This window comes from Oryza brachyantha, chromosome 4, assembly GCF_000231095.2.
Source record: "Oryza brachyantha chromosome 4, ObraRS2, whole genome shotgun sequence".
Taxonomy (NCBI): domain Eukaryota; kingdom Viridiplantae; phylum Streptophyta; class Magnoliopsida; order Poales; family Poaceae; genus Oryza; species Oryza brachyantha.
In genome coordinates, this window is record NC_023166.2 from 13,386,227 (window position 1) to 13,409,431 (window position 23,205).

Consider the following 23,205-nt stretch of genomic DNA (forward strand, 5'->3'; position numbering starts at 1 on the left):
ATGTTACTTAAAGACACAGTTACATATCACAAAGGGCACAGGTAGTCTAGTACTACCTTCTCGCTATGTTTGATTACACATATGTCCGGCGCTAACACAGACTCATCAGTAGCCCGCACTCTCACGGTCTCGCACACACCGACCTGCAGGCAGGGTTCGCTACTGGTAATATATTACAGGCAAGAGATCCGAGAGCGAGACACGGGCACACGGTTGCTTATTAGTTTTTTTTTTTTTTGCTTTGTTAGGAGATTTCATGAATCGGGTCAGACACTTGGAATTCTTCTACACCGCCCCCAGACAAAGTCCTCTCCTACTCCTCCGGTCGGCTCCGGGCCCGGCTCCTCCGTTCACCTGCGCCTGGTCGTGTTCGCCGGCGCCCACAGGTCGGCCCCGTTGCTCTGCGTCAGCTGCAGCGTCTGGTCCACCGGAACCAGGCAGAGGCCACGGTTCCTCAGGCTGTAGTGCTCGGGATCCTGGATCATACCAAAAGACATAAGTGTTGCAGTTCAGCATTTCGATGAACTTTCAGAGTTGTGTATGACTTTGGTAGGAACTATGAAGGCTGTAGGATGCAGCTCACCTCAGACACAGCACCAGGCACCGGCGGAGCACGCATGTAAGGGGAGCTAAGAACCTGCAAAACAAAAATAGAAAAAATCGGTGCGTCGTGTGAGTCACAGAAACGAAAAAGGTAAGTAGACTAAAGATCACAAGAAAATGGATGCTCTCATTATCTAGAAAATGAAAATGGATGCTCAGTGAGCAGGAACTGACCTCGAGCTGCTGGTGCAGGAACTTGATGTACCCTGAGGCCTCCTGAAGAACAGAGGCAGTGTCGGTCTGCCGGAAGCGAGAGAAATGGCAGAATCAGATAAAAGCTCAAGCTTCTAACATGAATTGATTTCACAGAGATGAGAGGAAACAGGAGGTAAGTGCAGAAATGTATAGTGGTAATTAAATACCTTCCCAAATGGTGACACTAGCTGCTGCAGTGCGGCTACTCTCTCACCAATCTTATCCTTCTTCTCCTGCTCAATTGCAAAGCAAAGAGACCTCACTTAGAACAACACACAGACACAAGAAAGAACAGGGAGAGGCGTGGGGATTAAGCCTGATCAGCATGCCTTCGGGGAGACGGGAGCGCCTCTCGGGCTTGTGTTCCTTGGCTTCTTGGATGTCATGCTCCCAAACTCCTCCGAGCTGCTGGCGACCGCTGCTTTCCCGCTGAAGTAGCTTTCATTGTGGTTCCTTTTGCTGTGATTGGCGACCTCAGTCATCATCATCTTCCTCCTCTTCTGCTGCTCTCAGTCTTTCTTGCCCTTTTTTCTTGCTGAAAATCAGGAGGAAAGTATAGGTAAGGTGGCCTTCACCTTGCTTCTGCTTTGTTTGCTATGAAGCCTCCGGTCTCTGGTTAAAAAAAAGGTTGTCCTTTTACAAGTGCAGTGGTTGGTTCAGAGTCGGTTTCATGGAAATCACTGTCACTGTATCACTATGTTCAAAGACTGGTCTTGGACAAGCAAACTTAGGGGTGCTTAGTCGGTGAAATGAAAATTTTTGCATGTCATATTAGGCGTTTGATCGATGTCGGAAAAGGTTTTCAAACCAGAATGAAAAAACGAATTTTACGGCTGGCATGGAAACCGGGAGACGAGTCTTTTGAGCCTAATTAATCCGTCATTAGCTCATGTAGGTTATTGTGGCACTTATCGCTAATCATATACTAATTAAGCTCAAAAGATTCGTCTCACGATTTCTCACATGACTGTGCAATTAGTTTTTCGTTTTATCTATGTTTAATAATCTATTTAGATGTCTAAAGATTTGATGTGATGTTTTTAGGTAAAAATTTTTGAAAACTAAATGGGGCCTTAGTTTATGCAATAGGACACAACTGCTTCACAGGTAAGGTAACAATAGTAGAAGGATATGTGACAAGACAAAGTCAAAGGTATCATGTGTCTCAGAACCCTTTTTCTTCCTGAAGAAAGTTTGTCCTAGAAAATAATCCCATATAGGGAAAGAATTAAAATTCCACTTGATCAGTTCCCTCGTACTCTCTGTCTGGTGGCCTAGTATTCTCTGGCTGCCCTTCTTTACTCCCAAGGAGATGTGCTATCCTTCATCAATTTAAATACTGTTCAACTGTTCAGTTCCTAATTGACAAGTTTGTTTTTTTGCAATGCTGCCAGTTGGGACTTATCCGAAGGTTCTTGGGAAGGCGGAGACCAATTGATTAGAAGCGACCGAAATATGATAGGGGGGATAGGGCAAATGTATATATGTACATATATTGGTACCTTAAATATCCCAAGGTTACATGACTTGTATTCCCCAGTTGAGCTAAATTATTAAATATCTGATCGGGTCAAAGCAATAATCTAAGGTAACCCGACCTTATCTATCACCAGTCCAACATTAGAAACGTGTGGCTACTGGCTTCCATACACTTGTAGGACATCAGGAGCAAATGGTTTCAGGTAATTTGTGTCCTGTGGGGCTCTAAACATTGTTCATGTCAAGCACAGTGTGTGATAAAGGAAAAAAAAACAAGGTAAATCACTCAACAAGCCACCTTATTAGAAATTAGAAAAGCTTGCCCTAGGAAAATACTGACCACTCTATGTGCTCTAAAAGGAAGCTGATAGAGGTTAGTTTCTAACCATGCTAGGGTTTGTTCTTTCTAGATGATGCAGCGGATTATGGATAATTACTTATAGGATGAATTAAATATTAAATACTATGAAGCTAACAAATAGTTTGGAAAAAAAGTTATCTAAGCAAGCAATGACGATGAAGAAAGTTTTTGGAAAAACCAAGCTATGGAAACGTGACACAAGTATACCGTATACGTAGGTAATCTGCTTGATGATATGCCCCCGTAAGCTATACTGAACAGCGCCTTACTTAGTTTATTCAACAAATATTACCTTCGTTCCAAAATTTAAGCATTCATAGGTTGTTTACCAAAGATTAAAATCGTGTCAAAAGATTTTCTGTTAGTCACTTTGGTAGTTAATTTTTTAATTTTGAACTGATTAGATTGAATTTCCAAACACCTGATTGACTCCAAAATCATTGAAATAATTGTAATTAGGAGAAGCAACAGGAATGCTTATACTGTGACACAAAATCTGAATCATACAAATGTTTATATTTGAACAAAAAGAGCAACTAACTAGCATGAAATATATGTATATATCTAGCCTAGGAAATGGATGCTACTATAACTTATAAACAATTAAGCACCCCGCCATTTACAAAGGAAAATGTGTCATTAGACATATTTACAACAGTAGGATGCATTTACTATACTTCGATAGCAAGGAACGGGATGAGCCGTTATAACCCCGCTTGTTAGCACTTCCGGTTCTATGCCATAATGCCCCGTTCTAGAATATAAGGATTTTTGCGTGCTTTAAAATGCGTAATGTATATCTCTCTGTCCAAGCTTAAAAATCTTTATATAGGCCTTGTTTAGTTCCTAAAAACATCACATCGAATTTTTGGACACCTAAATAAAAGCATTAAATATATATGAATATTAAAACTAATTACACAGTTATTGAAGAAATCGTGAGATGAATCTTTTGAGCGTAATTAATACATGATTAGTCATAAGTGCTATAGTAACCAACATGTGCTAATAACGAATTAATTAGACTCAAAAGATTCGTCTCGCGGTTTCCAGACGGAATCTGAAATTTGTTTAAATTTGTTTTATAATTAAACTATGTTTAATACTTCAAATGTGTGACTGTACGCATCGGATGTGACCTCTCTCTCAAAAATTTTTCCCAACTGAACGGGGCCATATTCAAACAAGTTCATGTACGTATCAGATGTGACCTCTCTCTTAAAAATTTTTCCCAACTGAACGGGGCCATATTCAAACAAGTTCATGTTTTCTATTTCCTTGTACGGGAAAAAAAGAAAAGCTAACATCTGTAGAGTACTAGTAGCAATGTTAATTGTACAGGAGTTATACAAACGTGACCCGCAACAGTGCAGCTAGCATGATGCGTGTGTGGTGTGTATCTCGTGGCTTGTGATGATGAACAACCACATAGGAGCTAGTACTCCTTGTCATCACATCTCAGCAGTTTGGGGGGTCCCATCCTTTGGTGGAGAAGACAACAAGGTGCCAGCTATGGTTCAGGCTAGCTAGCAAGCGACATTAGTGTGCCTGCTTCCTTCCATTTGTGCACCACTCCGGGGATTCAGACAACAGGTCCATTGACTACGTTGTACTAGAGGAAGAGGGGTATCCAGCTGCACCGCTTACTGGTAGCCAGTGTCGACAGATTAGCTGATAGTCATCACTCCTTTCTGGAAGTATTAAGGGAACCCTAATCGTCCTTTTAAGTGACACAAAGCCAGCTTACTTGTTTGGTTAATAATTGATCAGGTGTGTACTCCATTTGCCAGCATCTGAATCCATATTCTTTCTTCCATTCCTTTTTCACTTGAGCCTGTTCTGAAGTACGTGATTCACCAGGATTATTCACCGGTTTATTTTTTTTTCTGTCTGAAGAAATGGGTAGAGGTGTGGAATAAAAGCTCTGGAAAAAGGACAAAACGCTCGTCTGTTTTGGTGATGCATGCATGGTGGTGGCGAGGGGCGTGTGATTGAGGAATTTGTCAACTAGCAGCATGCACGCGTCGATCGGGTGGGTAGTTTTCCAAGCACCGACGACCGATCGATCGAGCCGATCTCATCAGCAACAAACATATGCATTTACTCCTCCTCCAGCTCTTCACCTAAACCGCTCCAGACTTTCTTCAGAGTTTCAGGCAGGCAGCCAGCCTGAAACCCTGACGGATGGCTACCGCTTCAAGGTGCAATTTAAGCGTAGCTAACCATGGCGACGCTAACAACCGTACCCTCGCGGCGACGCAACTAGCAGCCCACAACGACCATCCGGCTAGCTAATTAATCATTTCTGTAGCTTAATTAAGCACGTCAGGTCATGTATAATTAATCTGGTCGCCGCCGACGTTAGCTAGCTAGACGATCAGCCCAGCCAGGAGCCAGCTATACAGAAAGGACGACGTACGCCAACCGAGGCTCTCGCTCGCTGACACGTACGTACGGACGAACACCATGCATATGATACAGCATACTCCACCTCCTCCTCCATGGCTGCGCCCAGCTCAGCTACCCTTCCCTCTCTCGAGAAGAAAAGAATTAACCGAGAAGGCCATGCAGTGCAAAAGAAAGCTCACTACTGCTCACTACAGTTATCCGGTGCAGCTAGCTAACAACAGGCTAATTAACATGCATCCGGCCTTTACTGATAGTGATACCCTCATATGAAGTTACGAACACGCAAGGAGATCAAGCAGGTGATAGAATATAGATGGCACAAAAGTAAACGAGCTTAAGAAAAAAACATTAGCTGCACGTACGCATGCAGATAGAGAAGACCGATACCGGAGGTATGGAGAAGAGAGTGGAGGGCTAGCTCTTACCAGCGAGAGAGATCGGAACTGAGCTGGACGACGATCACTCCGAGCAAGAGAGAGGCATGCATGCGTCGATGGAGCTGGAAGAGGAGGCAGCTGCTTGTATCTCCGATGGCAGAAATTAAGGTTGTGTCCTCCTCCGGCGCTATGGAGTATCGCCGTGCATCTATGCCTCCTGTCTCCTGGAGAAGAGATGGAGATAGAGAGAGAGAGAGGGAGAAGAGGCTTATGGAGGGTTTAAGCCTTTAAGGATGGATTCAGAGGGGCCGGAGACATTTGCGGATCAGAGAGGTGTGGTAGGGCATTTATATACACAGAGAGGGGCTGCTGACCAGGGGGGGTGTTTGCAGTCTTGCAGATAGATTTTCCCCTTTTTCTAAGACAAGGAAATGAATACTATACTCTATGCAGGGGTAGTATGGTATACTACTCTACATGTATCTGTATGCGTATATATAGCGATAGAGAAAGAGACAGAGAAAAGGTTTTCTCTTGTGAAATGGCTAGCCGCACCGTCCCAAAGCATACCCAGACCGGACGACCCGAGGTGATGTGGCCTGACGCGGTGACGTGGGCTCCCAACCACGTACGTGCCCGCCGCGCCGCTCGCCAAAACGTGCACTGTGCACGCAGCTCATCGCCAGGCACGGCATGCAACGGACGGACACGCAGGCAGCGAACCATGCTACACGTATATATGCGTGTGCGCGTAGCAGTTTTGTTTCACTCCCCCTGCCCTTTTCTCCCCTATTTTGTTTTGTGGCCGCATCGGTTTCCATGACAGCTCATATCCAGAGCAGAGAGAGAGAGGGGGAGAGAGCGAGAGAGACGGGGAGGTGACGCCATATGCCTTCACCCACAGAGATATCGACAGGGACAAACGCGACACGAGTCCGTTTCCGCGACCGCGCGCGCATCTGCGCATGGCCGTGGCTTCGGCAAGCCACGGGAACGAGGTGCCCGGCCGCAGCCGCGCGCCGGCGCGCGCAGGGGGGAGAAAAAAATACCACGGGGTGCGGTGCGGTGCGGGGGTGTATAGTAGATGTGATGCGGATGCAGTACAGCGAGGCTATCGACAAGGATGCAAACAGTGGAGACCGGCCGGAGAGAGGGATAGGTGTTGCGTGCCACTTTTGTCAAAGTAGCGAGCGGGCACGTACGTGCGTGCGTTGCTGCGAGGTTTGGAGTTTGGACGGACGTACTGCGTGTTTCGATCGGGCGTGGATGAGAGGAAAGGCGTGCAGATATATATGTACCTATCCCTTCTTTTTCTTTTTTACCTTGTATGGCACACACGTTGGCTGGTGGTCGACACGTGAAAGAAAGAGAGGGAAAAGGTCTCGAGAGGTGAGACGGCAACGTGATGGAAAGAATGTATGGACGTCGTGAGAGGAGAATCATCCCGGCGAGAGTAGGTCTGTGATGTTTGAGCTTTGAAGTAACTCTTTTGTTGCTTTGATAGACGGAGTAGGCACCTTTAGGAGTTGAAAATGTCGAGTGTGCTTGAAATTAAAAACAGCCTAGAGGAAAAACTGAACATGATTGACAATTTGGCATAATCGATGGTATAGATTAGAGAAGTTTATAAATAATAGATTTTATAACGCGATCAGGCGGGCTTATACAAGCCAGGTCATGGCGTCACGCTGTCTACCTGAAATGTTCTTCCCTTTCGTCATTTACGCCACGGTCTCTTTGATGTATACATATGGCCGAAGCATGAGTTTACGAACAAAAAAAATATCCAGTAGTTAATTAATGGGTCAACCTTTTCTTTCAATTATTCAAACATCTAGAACTGGTCGCTTAACTGGGCTGCAGGACGCTTGTCTCGACGAGACCGACGGGATCGGTTGGTTGCGCTCTTCAGTTCTTTCCACCATCATCGGCTCACCTCGACCTTTACCTTTCCATCAGGTCCTGCCCAGATCGACAATACTGCAGAGACGGTTGAAATTTTGTTCATAACGCTGTTGGGGTGATGGTTTGGTTTCTCTATTAAAAAAAAGGCAAACTATGAAAAATAATTTATAAATAAAAATTTTATACATGTGTTCTTAACGATATAAAAGATAAGTGTGAAAAATAAACTTCGTTAAAAAAATCTTTAAAATTAACTTTAAATCTATTACATATATAAAGTAATAGGAAAAGAAGGCTCCACGTTGTCTTTTACGGGCTAGAAATTCTAAGATTAATCGGAAGAAAATAGAGGAAAAAAGAAAAAATATGTTTTAGGAGAAAAGAACGGCAAAATTTAAAAAGAAAACAACGGCAAAATTGAATCGGACAAATAGGAGAAAAATATTTTTTAGGAAAAAAGGGGAAAGAACGGCAAAAAAAAAAATGAATCGGACAACAAGAAAAAAAGGAAAGGAAGATATTTCTTTTGAACCGGACTTCGTGAATACCTAACCACATATATATATATATATATATATATATATATATATATATAGCTTTATGAAAGTGCGCTAATTAACCAACATGCTTGCAGCATTGAGGGACGGGTAATCGTTACTTGAACCCATATTTAGAAAGATCTGAAATTTTGGTTAAAAATAAAAAAATTAATAAAGATAAATAATAAAAAAAGTACACGTGTAAATAAATCTCAGATTCAAAAGTTTAAAATAATTGATATTGAGGGAAGGGTCCATCTATAAATACAATTTAGAGTCATCTAAATTCCAGTTAAAAAGAATGACAAATTAGAAATACAATTTCGAAATTAAAAATAAAGAAAAATAATAAAAAGAGCCTATGTGTAAACATAGTTTAGAAAAATCAATTTTTTAGATTAAAAATTTTAAAATAATTTTTATTTAGGAAAATTTAGATTTAGATTTAAATTAAAAATTAATTATCATCTAAATAAGAGACTATATAGATTTAATTTATAATGGCTAGCCGCGCAATATGCGCGGGTCACCGTGCTAGTTTAATGTTAAAATAAACTTTATAAACAGAGACGAAAGGCGAGCACGTTTATCAACTATGGACATTATGCATGTCACAACAAGCTTTACTGTTTTAGCATATGGAAGATTTCAGCTCTGTTGGGCCGGCGGATGCAGCTCGATCGCCTCACATGATCGAGCAGTGCACCAACGGTGACGTCGCACTGGTTGCTTGCCATGGCAAATCCCAATATCGCCGTCATCTGCAGGGGCTAAATAGCTGCAGTATAATTCGTTGCGCTCCTGCTAGTAGTAATGTAATATAAGGCCCTATTTATCTACCAAAAATATTTTTTAAAAACATCACATCAAATCTTTGAACACCTAAATAAAACATTAAATATATATGAACATTAAAATATACAGTTATGAGTGAAATCGTGAGACGAATCTTTGGAGCCTAATTAGTACATGATTAGTCATAAGTGATACAGTAACCAACATGTGTTAATAACGGATTAATTAGACTCAAAAGATTCGTCTCGTGGTTTTCAAGTGGAATCTAAAATTTATTTTGTAATTAAACTATATTTAATACTTCAAATGTTTAAACATACGCGTTGATGTGACACATTTCCTAAAATTTTATCAATCTAAACGAGACCTAAAAACAAGTGCAGACAGCTTTGCTGCTTTGTGCTCAAGCTGCGGCGCAGGCAGGGATATTCTCCTGCAGGGATCGGCGAGCCCCGCGCGAGCGACGTCGCGCGCCAGAGCCACCACCACCGCGACGGCGACGCGAACAGTTTCTTTTCTTTTCCGCGCCCGCGCGCGCGGCGCGCCGTGGGCCAACGGCGAATACGCCACCCATGCATGAGTCCACACGAAGCGACGGTTTCGTGCGCGGCCGCGGCCGCAGCCAACCACGCCCCTGGGCCGGGGCCCGGACGGGGTCCACGCGCTTCCACCGCCTTGCACGGGTCACCCAACGAAAGAGATTTTTACCTCTTTTCTACTCCGTCGCCGAGCGCGCGCCTTCGCTTTCCTCCTGCTGGACAGCCTGCTCGCCCTTTTTTCTGGGCTGTTGATTTCTTTTTTCACACTGGGTTTTGTTTATGCATTATAAAATACAACAATTTCCTATATTTAAAAACAGTATGCTATTTTAAGCGGATAGTATCGTTATAAATTATATATAAACATGATTTCTTATCAATATATTGATCATATTTTAATTTTTAATTTGAATTTCTTTTTTATTATATTTTTTTACGTGAAACCTCATCTTACCTTCTTTATTTTTAACCCCAATTTATATGTATGTACTTGTATTCTCTAAATTGTAATGGTACATAAACTCTTTTCTATATAATGTTTATTTTTAATGTAAATTTTAGATATTTCTAAATTGTATTTATATGTCGATTCTTTTCTCTTAATTTTACTTATTTTAACCAAATTTTTAGATGTTTCTAAATTTCAATTATTCACTCAATACTATTTTTTTCAAAAAAATTAATCCAGATTTTGGATTTTGTAAACTATATCTACACCTAGACACTTTTTTATTTTTCTTGTTTTTAATTCCAAATTGTATTTATAATTCATTATTTGTTTTTAATTAATGTGTGATTTTCTAGCCCTTACAAGCAAATCTAGTGACTCTAGATTTATTCTATAATATAGCAATATGTTCGTTTACTTCTTCGTCGCAATGAACCACAATTATTCTAGTTTAATTTCTCTGTCTATCTACTTTCTTAATCCTTTGAGAAAATATTTCTATTTATATTTTATTTTTACAGTCAGGCAGTACGTTACTTGCGTGTGCGTGTACTCCGGTTGAATTATAGCAGTATGACCGGCAATTTCTTTTCTCTCGGAATCGCGTTGGAGCTGTCCTGCATGCACGAAACGGTCATCTGCACACCGAGCACATCTGCATGCGTCAACGGTTTCCAGAGCCGCGATAAAACTAGTATAGTACCAGTAGCACAACAACTGAAACGCGCACTGATCAAACCATCGCGCTTCAACGGCTATATACAAAAAAGTTCTAGTACGACTATCGATTGACTCGATCGGCTGCGAGCAATCAAACCAACACATCACAGAGCCAGTACTAATCTCCGCGTCTGCGCCGCGAATTGTGTCGCAGTTCATTCCGGTTGCTAATCATGTCCGGCTCGAGGCGCAAAGGCAGCCTACGCGGCTACGCAAAATGGAGCGATTAGTTTGGCTTTGGCCCATTGGGGGCGATCTGATGATTCTGATCCCATGTGCTTAGCTTGTGTTCGTCCGGTCGACGTCCTCTAATCAGGTTCATTGCTTTCGGCCGGATCATTCCTCCGGGAATCACGGCTCGAAGAGCCTCCCGGTCGTTACTAGATTAATATGATTGATTAGATGACAAGCTAAGTACAGTTTAGTTCTTTCCATTTCCAAATAATTATGGACTGACCGGAACTGGTGGGTTGATCATGTGGGCTCCTGGCTAGGATACCCACCAAACCGCCAGAATTACACGTCAGGGAGGTACAAGTCTGTCCTCATCGTCAAATTTCAGGATTTGGCCAAATGGATTGTTCATCGCGTCCGCAAAATCATAACACGGAGACAAGATGAAATGTGAGGTACTACTCCACGTTAGAAAGTTTGTTACGCAGTCATGTCTACAATGGTGAGGATGGATTTTCCGGTCTGTAAGAAATAGTTGCGCCCATGGATCACTGTAGATAGCTCAGATAGGCCAACAACAAACCAACATGGGGAGTTGGACAAAGCACATATATTTAACAGGGATCACACGTCTATAGCCTACAGGCACTACAAATTTAGCTGCATTGATTCGGCATAGCTGGTACTCTTTGCAGTTATGATGCACCAGATGCAGCATTCAAGTTGTCACTGGCACCAAACTAACCGGCAGAGGATCACATCACAGCAGCGAGGTCCCAAATATTACAAAATTGGGGAGATGGACTCTCACCTTCCTTTCTGTTCTACAGTGAATAATACAGAGCATATAACTTGGTATTCATCTGTACTACGCAAGAAGAGCTAAATGCAGTAAACAACAGTCCTAGTTGCCTCCACGCTCTTCGCTGCACCATCGATGCAACCAGCGCCCTTAGCAAACCTATGCACGGTTACAGCTTACATTGGAATATTGACAAGTCAGAAGGGATCCTCGAACATCAGAACTACGATTCCTGCACATGAGGGCGCAAATAGCCCCTGCAAAGTTCCTCTATACGATGAACAAACTTGAGGGGCTGTTGCCACCACATGGGTTCAGAAGTAATTGATCCTTCAAATGTCTCCTCTTGTGTGCTATCCTTCTTGGTGATGCCCTCGGAGAAATTGTGCCAGTTTAGCATGGCACGTTTCAGTCGGGAAGTTCTCTTACCAGTAACCAAGTATCTAGTGTAGTCCCTGCCAAGGCGGTATAACTCCTCTCCTCTTATTATATGGATGTACTGCACAAAGAAGCACATAAAGGAGTGATTTAGAAAGTGAACATGCGGAGCCCTACATTTTTTAAGATCAAGAAAAGCAAATATATATGTTCATATAATGAATACTAAGAAGGAATGGAATACATGTGTATAATTATCTTTGGCAAACATATGGACAATTATCCAAGAATTAGACAATTAGTAGTAATGAATATGGGCAATTATCCATGTTATTGATGCCACACCATTCAGCATCCCTGGTAATCTATTATCGTATTTTTACTTACTACAATCCAAAAAAGGTACTCCCGCTGGTTTTTAATAGATAATGCTGCTGACATTTTTGGTGCATGTTTGACCAGTATTATTCAAAAATTTTATGTAAACATGCAAAAATATAAGTTATGAGCAAAATATATTCAACAATGAATCACAATAAAATAAAATGATAATTACACACAAGTTTTTTGAATAAGATGAATGGTCAAATGTGTAGCTAAAGCCTAAAAGTCGATGGTATCATCTAGTAAAAACCAGAATGAGTAAAAAATTGTTAGTAAATTAAAAAAAAACAGTTTCAGTAATAAGAGGTGCATGACATTGCAACCAGATGAATGGTATTGTAAGCTTAAAAGTAGTCAACACACTCCAATGGAGAATGTAAGTTTTAATATTCTGTGTTCCAATAATCCATGCTATACATTCTAAGTCAGCCAATTACAAAAGTAAATAATTTATCCTTAAACACTGAAAATATAATGCTTCCAGTACATCAATGCACATATTCCACTACTTATGGATATACAACACCTAGAAGCGTAGAAGATAATCTAACTGCTTGCTTAACACAGTATCTTAGCAATTATAAGACTGGAAAGTGGAAAGCTGTGTATTGACACAGAACTCCATCAATGTCAACAACTATACAATAGTGCAGCATTTATAGATTCAAGGACAATGACAACGAAACATGAAGCAGAGTTTACCATAAGTATAAAAGCAATAGTTGCCAACAAAACTTGGAACATTTCATATAATGACTCCGTCAAAGATTCGTCCTCTGAACCATCACCACTGCCTCCATAACGGTTTTTATTACCACCATTTCCACCAGAGCCAGACCCTTTAATCTTGGAAATTTGAGCCATCAGCATGTCTTGTATGGACCATGGTTTTTTAGCTCCGGCTATAGCTTTGTTCAAAGATTCCATTGAGAATGGCTAAAAGAAAGCAAAAGCAAATTTAGCAGATGGTTCTACAGATCATGTGCGTGCAAACTTAATGAGCTAAAATTATAGTTTTGTATTATACAAAATAGTGTGATGCATGCGATCATATCAACGTATAATTGTGAGTTGTGACACAAGGTTTTATAATATATTCCTATTTTCTTATCATACACCCTGCTTTTCTTATATATGACGTTGGTTACTTCAAAATTGAACTACATATATAAAAGCAGGGGGTACTTTCTTGAAGAAACTAAACCTTTCCTTCAGTCTCTTATAAAGAAGTCTCTAATAGAGGACGCCATCAAATCAAATTTAACAGCCCCACTCCTACAAAAACATAGGCATGTCTTGACATCTCTGATGTCATTCTTACAGCAAGAGCTTTAGAGGAGAAAATAATAATTTTGATACCAAATAAAATGATAAGGCAATCAAATACAAAAGGTATAGCATAAGCGAGAAAAGGCTAGACACTTGAATCACATCAAGCAGAAAAGAACACAGAAATAAATACTCATTGGTGATAACAAGCGACGAAAACTAGAAAGATAAATTCATGGAAAGCAAACGATCAACAAAGGCAACAAAAGCAACATACATCATTGACACGCTCAGAGTTTTCCTTCCCACTTGAGGCATATAAAGGATCAATCCCTTGATGGCAAGCAGCAACAAGAAGCCTTGGGTATACATGCTCTCGAAGCTTGCTGGATCTAGAGAAATGCGAACATATGGCACGTTGATGAAGTAATTTGCAAGTACTCCCAAGACGTACTGCTAACTTGTCCACAACAATTCCATTATGAGGCTTGTATGTTGTAGCCTGGAAGTAGCTCATTCCTCCAGTCCTCCTAATGGTAGACCTGTAAAATTGCCTGGGAAGAAATTATGTAGATTTGAAATAGGAAATGCAAGTGCATACTCCATCCTGTTTCATAACACTTATCATTTTGGACAAGGACATGTTCTCCAAAAAAAACAAATTTTACCATTATTTTCTTTTAGAATATACATAAATATTAACAAACATACGATTTTATTAAAGTGCCTTCTAAGATAAATATACAAATAATCTCCATGCTTCTAGAGTAATATTTTAAAAGACATTCATAGTCAAAGTTCTGAAAGCTTATCCAAAATGACAAGTATTATGGAACTGAAGAATATACCAAATTAGATGGAAGAATGTAGTCGTTGGTCACAATAATTCATCAGAAGGGACAAACTTGCTATAGCAAAAGGTACAAAACTAAGCTGACCCTTATCCCCTGATGTTAGCCTCCGGGATCGACTTCCAGTCCATGGCGGCTAACTGTGGCGGGAGGAGGAGGAGGAGCCGAGGAGCTCTCACGAGAGAAGAATACCTTCGAGCGGAGCCGGGATATGAGGATCGATGATACGAATGGGGAAGACGACCGCCGCGTGGGGAGACGGCGGAGGGTGGCGCGACGGTGGCGTTCGGAGGCTTCGACCTCGGCGGTCGCCAGGGACGGCGGAGGTGGAGTACTGGAGTGCGTGGGGACTGGGCATTGGCTTCTGAGTCGTCTGCGGTTTTCTCTCACCCACTGCGGGGGGTCCCTCTATTGTCACGGGCCACAATCCTACGATTCTCGTGATGATCCTGTTCGTACAGCGCAACTACGGCCCAACTTAGGATTTTCTCTTTTTTTTTTTAACAATTTTACGGTACTTGACGACATCCTGAGAGGCGAAAAGACTAATGCGCGCGCGGTTGCACGCCCACGCGCCGTGCGGCACTGGGCCAGCCCACGGCCCACCTACTGTTGTGGCCCAATTTAGCTGTACACAGTACTTTCTTTTACTTTATAAATAGGAGTTTTAATTTTATAGTTATAAAGTTTGAGTTTTTTTTACCATCCTTAAAAAAGTACCTCAAGGTACCACATTTTTTAGTGTAAAATGTATGGTATCTTGATGTACCAAAAATTTCTACTAAAATTCTTGGTACCTTGAGGTACTTTTTAAACATGGTAAAAAAAACCCATAAAGTTTACACGTATAAATTTATATGCATAAATAATTTTTATAATAAGCATATATCTATAATTTTTTGTATACATATCCATGTAGATTTATGTGGAGAGTTTGTGTGTGTATATATTATATAAAGTTTATATGTATAAATATTTTTTCATATATTTATAAACTTTATAAATAGCGGGTCTTAATTTTATAGGTATAAAGTTTACATATATAAATTTATATGAATAAAGATTTAAATAGAGAGAGTTTGTACGTATAAAGTTTATATGTATAAAGTTTGTATGTCTAAAATTTATACGTGTAAAGTTTATATGCCTAGGGAGAGAGAGGCGACCTAGTTAAAGGTACAACACCTTTAAGATCATTTTCCCTCTTACTATGTTTGTGCTAACAATCATTGCATCTAAGGTAGTAAAAGCGCGTGAAGTAGTAGATGATTGTATTGTGATTTAATAAAACATTCCAATAAAACCCGTCATCCTACGTGCTGGCATGGAAGGTTATAACTTGCCTCATCCAGTACTGCTTCCATGCATGCACGCACGTGAGCTGAGGCACCACACATACACGCGAGTTTATCAAATTTCCAACAACGCTGCATATATATAGCTTACTTTATTTAATCTCTCGTTTTATTTCCTTCTAGACGACATACTGATCGATCACATGGATCGATCGAGAGATCGCATACATATTAGCTAGTACTGATGGTGGCGGTAGAGTGATGGTAGTATTACAGAGTCGGCTTCAGGCGCGCGCACTGTACGCACGCACGCGCGTCGGCCGTTTATTTATCGTTAAGTAGTTAACCGGCGGATCGAGACGCGCGGCGGCGGGCCACCTAGTTATTGCCGTTGTGGCTCTCTGGGACGTCGACGCCGACCTTTCTGCCCGCCAGCCCGGCGGCGGCGGCGCCACCACCGTAACACGGCCCGGACTGGCACCCCTCGCCGCAGTAATCGCCGCCCAGGCCACAGTAACCCCACTTGCTGCAGCACAAGCTGGGGTCGCAGCCGCAGTCTTGCGCGGCCGCCGGGCCGGCGGCCGAGAGGAGGAGCGCGAGGCCGAGCACCAGAGCCATCACAGTCGCCTTCTTGGCCGGCGCCATCAGTTCGATCGATCGGTGCTTGGCTAGCGACGTACGTCCTGTTTTGTGCTGCGTTTTGCTAATAATTAGCTAGTTAGCTAGCTTTGGTTTGTTTTGGTTGCTTGTTGCATCTACCTATCTGAGATGGGGTGGTTTATATAGGCAGCTGGAGTGTAGGAGTACGTTTATGAATTCTGACAATATTTTGACTCGCAACAGCGTAAATAAATCCATGCATGTGCATGGAATAGTCACGTAGGCGTACGCTGTGGAAAATCTCCATGCATGTGGATGCGCATCCTATCTAGATTCGTGTCATTCTCTGTTACACTTCTACCTCCCGTACTTTGCAACTATGATAAGGTAGCGGCAGTCCTGTAAACGTCCAGGTTGAGGGCAACTCTCCGGTGCATTTTACTTGTAGTATTATGTTATTAATAGAAAAATAATAGTTTTATACTTTATTAATTACTCGATTAGTAATATTTTATAATTTTATTTTTTTTAATAAAGATCATAATAAAAAAGATGATATTACCCTTTCAAATTCCTACTACACATAATATTATTAATAGTACAATTTAATCATAGTCGTTAGATAAAAATAATCAACAGTAATTTACTATTAAATTCTACTACAGGAGTCAGCCACCCAGGTTGAAATTACGCTGGACTTAACTATGCGTGCGCGTTCACCAGACGTTCTATGCGGAAATCTACCAGTGGCCGGCTTCACAGAGTCACGGTTCAACATCCAATCAATTTATGGCTGAGTTACTTTATAACAATATATGGTTGATGGTTGATAGTTGATTTATGGTTGATGGTTGATAGTTGATGGACTTACAGGCACGTTTGAAAGCGCCAGCTGATGGATGATGGTTAATGGCTAAAATTAAATTAATTTGTAACAATTGTTTGAGCCACCGATGAAGTAATTAAATATTAAAAAGTTGGTTGATTTAAGCTGTTCTCTAAGAAATGCTGATGAAGAAAACTATTTGTTTAAAGGGTTAATTAGATTTATGTCATTATAAATTTATCAGTTTTAAAATATGTCATTACTCTTCGGCTAATTGTAAGGATGTCATTATAATTTTAGAACTATTTTAGATATACCATTTTTGACCAAATTATCCTTTGCATATCCCAAGGGCACATTGAACAGCAGAGGGGCAATATGGTCCAATTTTTTTTAAAAAAATACACTGAAAGAGTACGGAGTGGCATATTTCGAATAGTTCTAAAATTATAATGAAATCCTTACAATTAGTCAAATAATAATGTCATATTTCAAAACTAGTAAATTTATAAAGGTATGGATCTAATTAACCCATGTAAGCACTATCACAATCTGTGTGCCCATGATAATTTGTTTTCCAATCTCAACTGAATAGATTATAAAGAAAATCGATTTGAGTTCTCAACTTTTGGGTTTACAGCTAAACAATAAGGGATGTTCTTCCAGAATTATAGGATGGATTATGGACACCTAATCGGGATAAATCAAATAGTATATATCATAAAGAAAAAATAGCTTACAATAAATTTCGAGGCAATACTGATGTAAAAGTAAAAATGTTTTGAGAAATAGTACTTTGGAAGAATTTTATCAATAATCCGCTCATAAACAATCCATCAATATTGTTAGGGAGTAAAGCAAATTGTTTTCATTTTATAGTTTGGAGAGTAAATTGAGTCAAAAATAATTTGTCGGGTTAAATGCTCCGGTGAAATATTTTAAGGGAATAAGATGGATATTCTTTTTATCTGCCAATAGTGTCCAACTGTATCAAAGCACTTAGACATTAGTTGTGTTCATCACAGATGTTCTTGTAACGTAAGTGTGCCGATGTTTCACAAGGTATCTGACTGAGATTTTAATAATTTTATAAGTCATTGTTTACAGAAATGATACGTAATATATATACTCGATCATGTTATATGTTACGAGCACTGTGGATACATGATCCAAAGGCTAGGGGGCTAGTTACCTTTTTCTTCCTCCAGCCCCTCCCCTTCTTCCCCCTCCACTCTCCCCTAGTTTTCATAGGGCATGTAGGCATCCGCCCCTGATTACGAGAGAAAACATCGATAGTGTGACAATGAAGCTGGTGATTCATGATTTTGTCTACAAAATTTAAGTTTTGACATACACAAATATTGTATACGTGCAAACATTTTTCAATAGAAGTTTTAGTGGTGATGAAAAATTTGTATTAGTTTTTGTTTATTTGAGCATGTATTAAGGGTAGGGTTAAAAGTGATTCGGATAATTTCCATCCGACCGGATCATTTTTTGGATTCGGATAGTTTCGGTCAGACAGTTCCGGAAATTTTCAAATAGTGTCCAACTATATCAAAGCACTTACACATTAGTTGCGTTTATCATAGATGTTCTTGTAATGTAAGTGTGTCGATGTTTCATAAGGTATCTGACTAAGATTTCAATAATTTTATAAGTCGTTTGTTTAAAGAAATGATACATAATATATATACTCAATCATGTTATATAGTACGAGCAATGGTGGATACATGATCCAAAGGCTAGGGGGTTGATTACCTTCTTTATCCTTCTCCCCTCTCTCCTAGTTTTCATAGGGCATCCGGGGCATTTAATTATTTGCCACTTTTACGAGTGATCTTAACTTTTTGTCATTCTCATGTGTCTATGACATATGGGTCCGGACCCACATGTCATAGACACATGAGATTAAAACCACTCGTAAGAGTGGCAAATGGTTAAATTTCCCTAGGGGATCCAGCGTGTAGGGATCAGCCCCTGATTATGAGAGAAAACATTGATAGTGTGACAATGAAGCCGGTGATTCATGATTTTGTCTACAAAATTCAAGTCCTGACATACACGAATATTATATACGTGCGAGCATTTTTCAAGTGGTGATGAGAAATTTGCATTAGTTTTTGTTTATTTGAGCATGTATTAGGGGTAGGGTTGAAAGTGATTCATATAATTTCTGTCCGACCAGATCATTTTTTTTATTCGGATAGTTTCGATCGGATAGTTCTGGAAATTTTTGGATTCAGTATCAAATTCAGATTTTTATTCTTCGGATACGAAAACGAATACGGTAAGGGTGATATCTGTCAGATTTGAAAAACGGTCAGATACTATTAGGATTTTCTTCAGATATCTGGACCAGTGTATCAACATTCAATCCAACCAGCTCAACCTAAAGAAGTTCGTCCTAACAGCCCAACCAGTGTTAACCTTAGCTAGTTCTGACTAATTGACTTCAAGCAGTCTAGACGTCCATGACCCCACAGCCGCCACAGATATTTCTTTTTATGTTATTAGTAATTACTTATATTTAAAAATATTGATGAGTTATATACTTATATTAAAAATTAATAAGTTATATTTATTTAATGATCTGTGAAGCTTAGTTTAAGAGGTTTTTACATTCCGATTAATATTCGCCACCGTATTTTCGATTCATATTCACTCCGTATTTGTAGTCGATAATATTCGATTCCATTTTCATATCCGAGTTTTTGATTCCAAAAAAATATGAAAATAAATATGATATAGCTAGTTTTCGACCGTATTCGATCTGTTTTCATATTACTCGTATGCGAGTATTGTGTTATGTAATAATTGTAGATATCGAGCGACTCAATATCATGTATAATTTTCTTTATCAATATAATATACTTCAACTCAACTAGGACCTTCTTTTCATATATCTCCGTTTTGAAATATAAGCATTTCTATATTATTTAAGATAAACTAAATAGATGCCAAAAGATCATGTCTTACCCTTTAAGAAATTGGAGGCGTAGTATATGGCGATTTCTCTTTTGCTAGGCATAGTGCTAAAAGACCAAATTTCTTATGATTACGAGGTTTATTCGAAGATGAAATTTCATCATGTAACCATAACATTTTTCCTTTTTTTCTACCCCAGGCTTTACAACATTTCGAAATCAGGAAATTAAAACAGGGGCAAGTGCTATTAGAGAACAATTAGCATATTTGGATCTGCGAATTATTTTAGAGAATTCCTCGGTCAGATGGAAGGGCATTTGAATGATTAGTTTTTAAATTTTAAATTAATTAGATTCTTTTTAAACATATGATGGTTGTATTATTATTGAAACAATTAAAATCATAAGAAAATATTTATATAAGAAATAATTATATTTAAAAACGAGAAAGACCACGGTTGACAACGGTGAGACATCAGTGGTAGTCCACAAGATATTACAGACGCTCAGCGGAAATCTTTGTGCAGTCATGGATCAGCGAAAAGCTTGGAAGCAAACTTTAGTCGTGATTTATTTAAGCGGTCAACAGTCAACATTTCGTACCAGTTGATAGTAGGCATAACGCATGGTGGCGGCCAGCCGCCGCCACACAGTATACAACACTGCCACCTAGCTCTTGACGTCACTTTCAGCGTGTACGTACCGTACATATACGTGCATGCATGCTACGTACGTCGTACATGCGCAGACGTTTTATTTACTACTAACAATATACTTTATTTGTTCGGCCTTCGATGAGCGTGCAGCTAGAGAATTAATTAGCAGGAGAGGTTGCCGCCGGGGTCGACGCCGAACTGGCGGCAGTAGTCCCTGTAGTAGTTCACCCTGGCGTTGACGGCGCCGGAGTTCTTGCCGTTGCACTCGAGCGCGCCGTTGATGGCCCTGATGGTTGCGCCGAACCCCTGCGGCATCACCTGGTGCACGTTGTTCATCCAGAACCAGAGCGCCGTCTTGAAGGCGACCACCGGGTCCTGCGCCACCCTCTCCGGGTTCCTCAGCCCGTCGAACCCGATGCTCTGCCCCGCCGGCCCGTAGTTGTAGTTCCACGAGATCTGCAGCGGCCCGCGCCCGAAGTACCCCTTCCCCGGCTGGCACGGCCACTGCCTGTTGCTGCTGTCGCAGTAGTTCCTGCTCGCCCCGTTTATCTCCTCGATGTAGCACATACCTGTCGTCCATTATCATCGTCGTTAGTGAGCACAAATTACATGCCTGTATACGAGTATGTAATCTAAGTTTCTTTTTTTCCCTCACTTACTTCCGGTCTCGTGCGTGACGTGCGCGAAGAAGGCGGCGATCTCGCGCTTGGAGTCGTCGTTGGAGCGGCCCTTGGCAAAGCCCGAGTAGGAGCCGGCGGCGTTCAGGAACGATTGCCGCGTGTAGAAGTTCTTGCCGGCGCAGCTGTTCGGGGCCTTGTTCTTGATCCCGTTGAAGAACGCCTCGGTGACCACGCTATCCACAGGCACGCCGGTGTTGCCTCCGCTGCCGCTCCCAGAGCACGGGCCGGAGCGGCACCCTTCACCGCAGTACTCGTTGCCCGTGCCGCAGTACCCATATTTGCTGCAGCACAAGTTGGGCTGACAGCCGCAGTTCTGCGCGGCCGCAGGGAGTAGGAGCGCCAGCCCAAGAGCCAGGAACGCCAGCACTGTTGGCGTCGGTGAGTTCGCCATTATCGGGTACGGCTCGTGCTGTGATGCAGATTAGCGCGGCTGTGTGTGTGACAGAGAGGTGATGTTTTGATGAGATAGCATGCATGATTCATTCCATCCTTTTATAGGGCCAGATCCCAGAGGCAGTGTCGTCTCTACATACGGCATCGAGAATTGCAGCACAATTCAAACACTTGCTTGCTGTGTCCTAGGACCTAGGATGCCATCTGTTGCCGCGGCTGCAGGGAACCGCAAGTAAAGTTGGAGATTGATCGGAAGTTTGCGACCACGTACCTCTTGGCGCGGTGGAATTCCACGCCAAGCCCCGCGCGTTTGGCAACAGAAGTCATCCCTTTCCGGTGATTTTTCCTTCCCAAGTAGAGGACGATGCCATTATCCGGGAGCCGTTTAATGAGCATATGAATCACAGTTCACAGAGATTGCTAGCTAGCATGTGAAAAATTCAATGATTCATGGCGGCCTTCGTATTCAGCAATATTGACAAGAATCAAGAATGTTCAATCCAGAAACAAGAATTCCACGGCCAATTGACAAAAAAGATACATGCATGTGGCAGGATTAGATCGATCGTCGAGAGACTCCCACGCTTATCTTTTCGATTTAAATTTTTAAACTTAAATTTAAGTTTGATTTTAGGGTTTCACTAAAATTTATTTTTCAGCATTTACCTTAAATCTATCCATCCATATATATATATATATATATATATATATATATATATATAATTTTTGTTTGCAAATATTTCATTCGGTTAAAAAAAATCAAACAATCACGCCTCCTTTGCAGCATTAAACGCCCGACCCGTGAAGCACGGAATTGAGTGTTGGACGAATTCATGAACGTACGCGGAATGGTCGGAAGAGTGCCGGCATGCGTGGATATCTCTGAAAGTCTATCTCTGTAGTCCATAATTGATCAGCTCCGTGATTTTGTGCCTTGAAGCTTTAAGTTTACTGCCAGTATTAATTTGACCAGCCGCATGTGCAGACCGAATTTACACCTTGAGAGATAAAGACGTCACAAGTTGCAGATGAATTTTGATCCCTCGGCTAGATATGATTTTTTTTACATGTCACCTAAATAGTAATAAGAAACTAAAAAAAATTGACAAGATATATTAATATAAAATATATTACTCCATAAATATATAAATTCAAGTTTGACTTCTTTGCAACGAAAAAATAAATTAAACTGAAACTACTGTGCTTATATTCACAATTAAATTTAGTTGCACCTTATAGGAGTTGAATTTGAAGTTAGTATTTTGTGGAGTAATATGTATCATGTTAATCTATCTTAGTAAAAAATTAAAAAATAACAACTATTTAGGTGTTTAGGTGTGTTGACGCTAAAAATGTGATCTGACGTGTCACACACGAAGGCCTGGGAGTAAATTTTAGACAGCTTCAGTGCAGGACCTAAATTCTTAGAATAATACACGGGCATGCCAGTCAGTTTGATCCTGCAACTGACAAGATATAAACAGTAAAATAGGCCGATCGGCTATCGAGCCGATAGGTAACTAATAATCTAGCCAATCAAATGTTGATGCTACAACGGTTAACCGATAGGATAAACGATCGACTATAAAAAGCTTGGATC

The 23,205-nt window shown here is 40.8% G+C and overlaps 3 protein-coding genes across 4 annotated transcripts; all 3 read right to left on the reverse strand.

Annotated features, from left to right (window-relative positions):
* LOC102712984 (transcription factor bHLH153-like) lies at window positions 1-5,844 on the reverse strand. The gene is made up of 6 exons (XM_006652395.3): window positions 5,473-5,844; window positions 1,128-1,333; window positions 966-1,031; window positions 778-843; window positions 584-637; window positions 1-476 (listed from the first exon to the last, which is right to left on the reverse strand). The coding sequence occupies exons 2-6, from the start codon at window positions 1,284-1,286 to the stop codon at window positions 351-353; spliced, it is 471 nt and encodes a 156-aa protein (XP_006652458.1). The 5' UTR covers window positions 1,287-1,333; window positions 5,473-5,844; the 3' UTR covers window positions 1-350.
* Window positions 5,845-11,139: 5,295 nt separating this feature from the next.
* LOC102713263 lies at window positions 11,140-14,600 on the reverse strand. Of its 2 annotated transcripts, none has more exons than XM_006652396.3 (4): window positions 14,421-14,600; window positions 13,655-13,931; window positions 12,811-13,044; window positions 11,140-11,845 (listed from the first exon to the last, which is right to left on the reverse strand). In XM_006652396.3, exons 2-4 carry the CDS (start codon window positions 13,892-13,894, stop codon window positions 11,570-11,572), a joined length of 750 nt encoding a protein of 249 aa, XP_006652459.1. In that variant the 5' UTR covers window positions 13,895-13,931; window positions 14,421-14,600; the 3' UTR covers window positions 11,140-11,569. The 2 variants fall into 2 exon arrangements, with proteins under 2 accessions (XP_006652459.1, XP_006652461.1); XM_006652398.3 differs by having other exon boundaries at window positions 13,655-13,919; window positions 14,421-14,500.
* Window positions 14,601-20,422: 5,822 nt separating this feature from the next.
* On the reverse strand, window positions 20,423-21,682 carry LOC102713895 (chitinase 5-like). Its single transcript, XM_006652399.2, has 2 exons — window positions 21,192-21,682; window positions 20,423-21,101 (listed from the first exon to the last, which is right to left on the reverse strand). Exons 1-2 carry the CDS (start codon window positions 21,601-21,603, stop codon window positions 20,695-20,697), a joined length of 819 nt encoding a protein of 272 aa, XP_006652462.1. The 5' UTR covers window positions 21,604-21,682; the 3' UTR covers window positions 20,423-20,694.
* Between the last annotated feature and the right edge of the window lie 1,523 nt (window positions 21,683-23,205).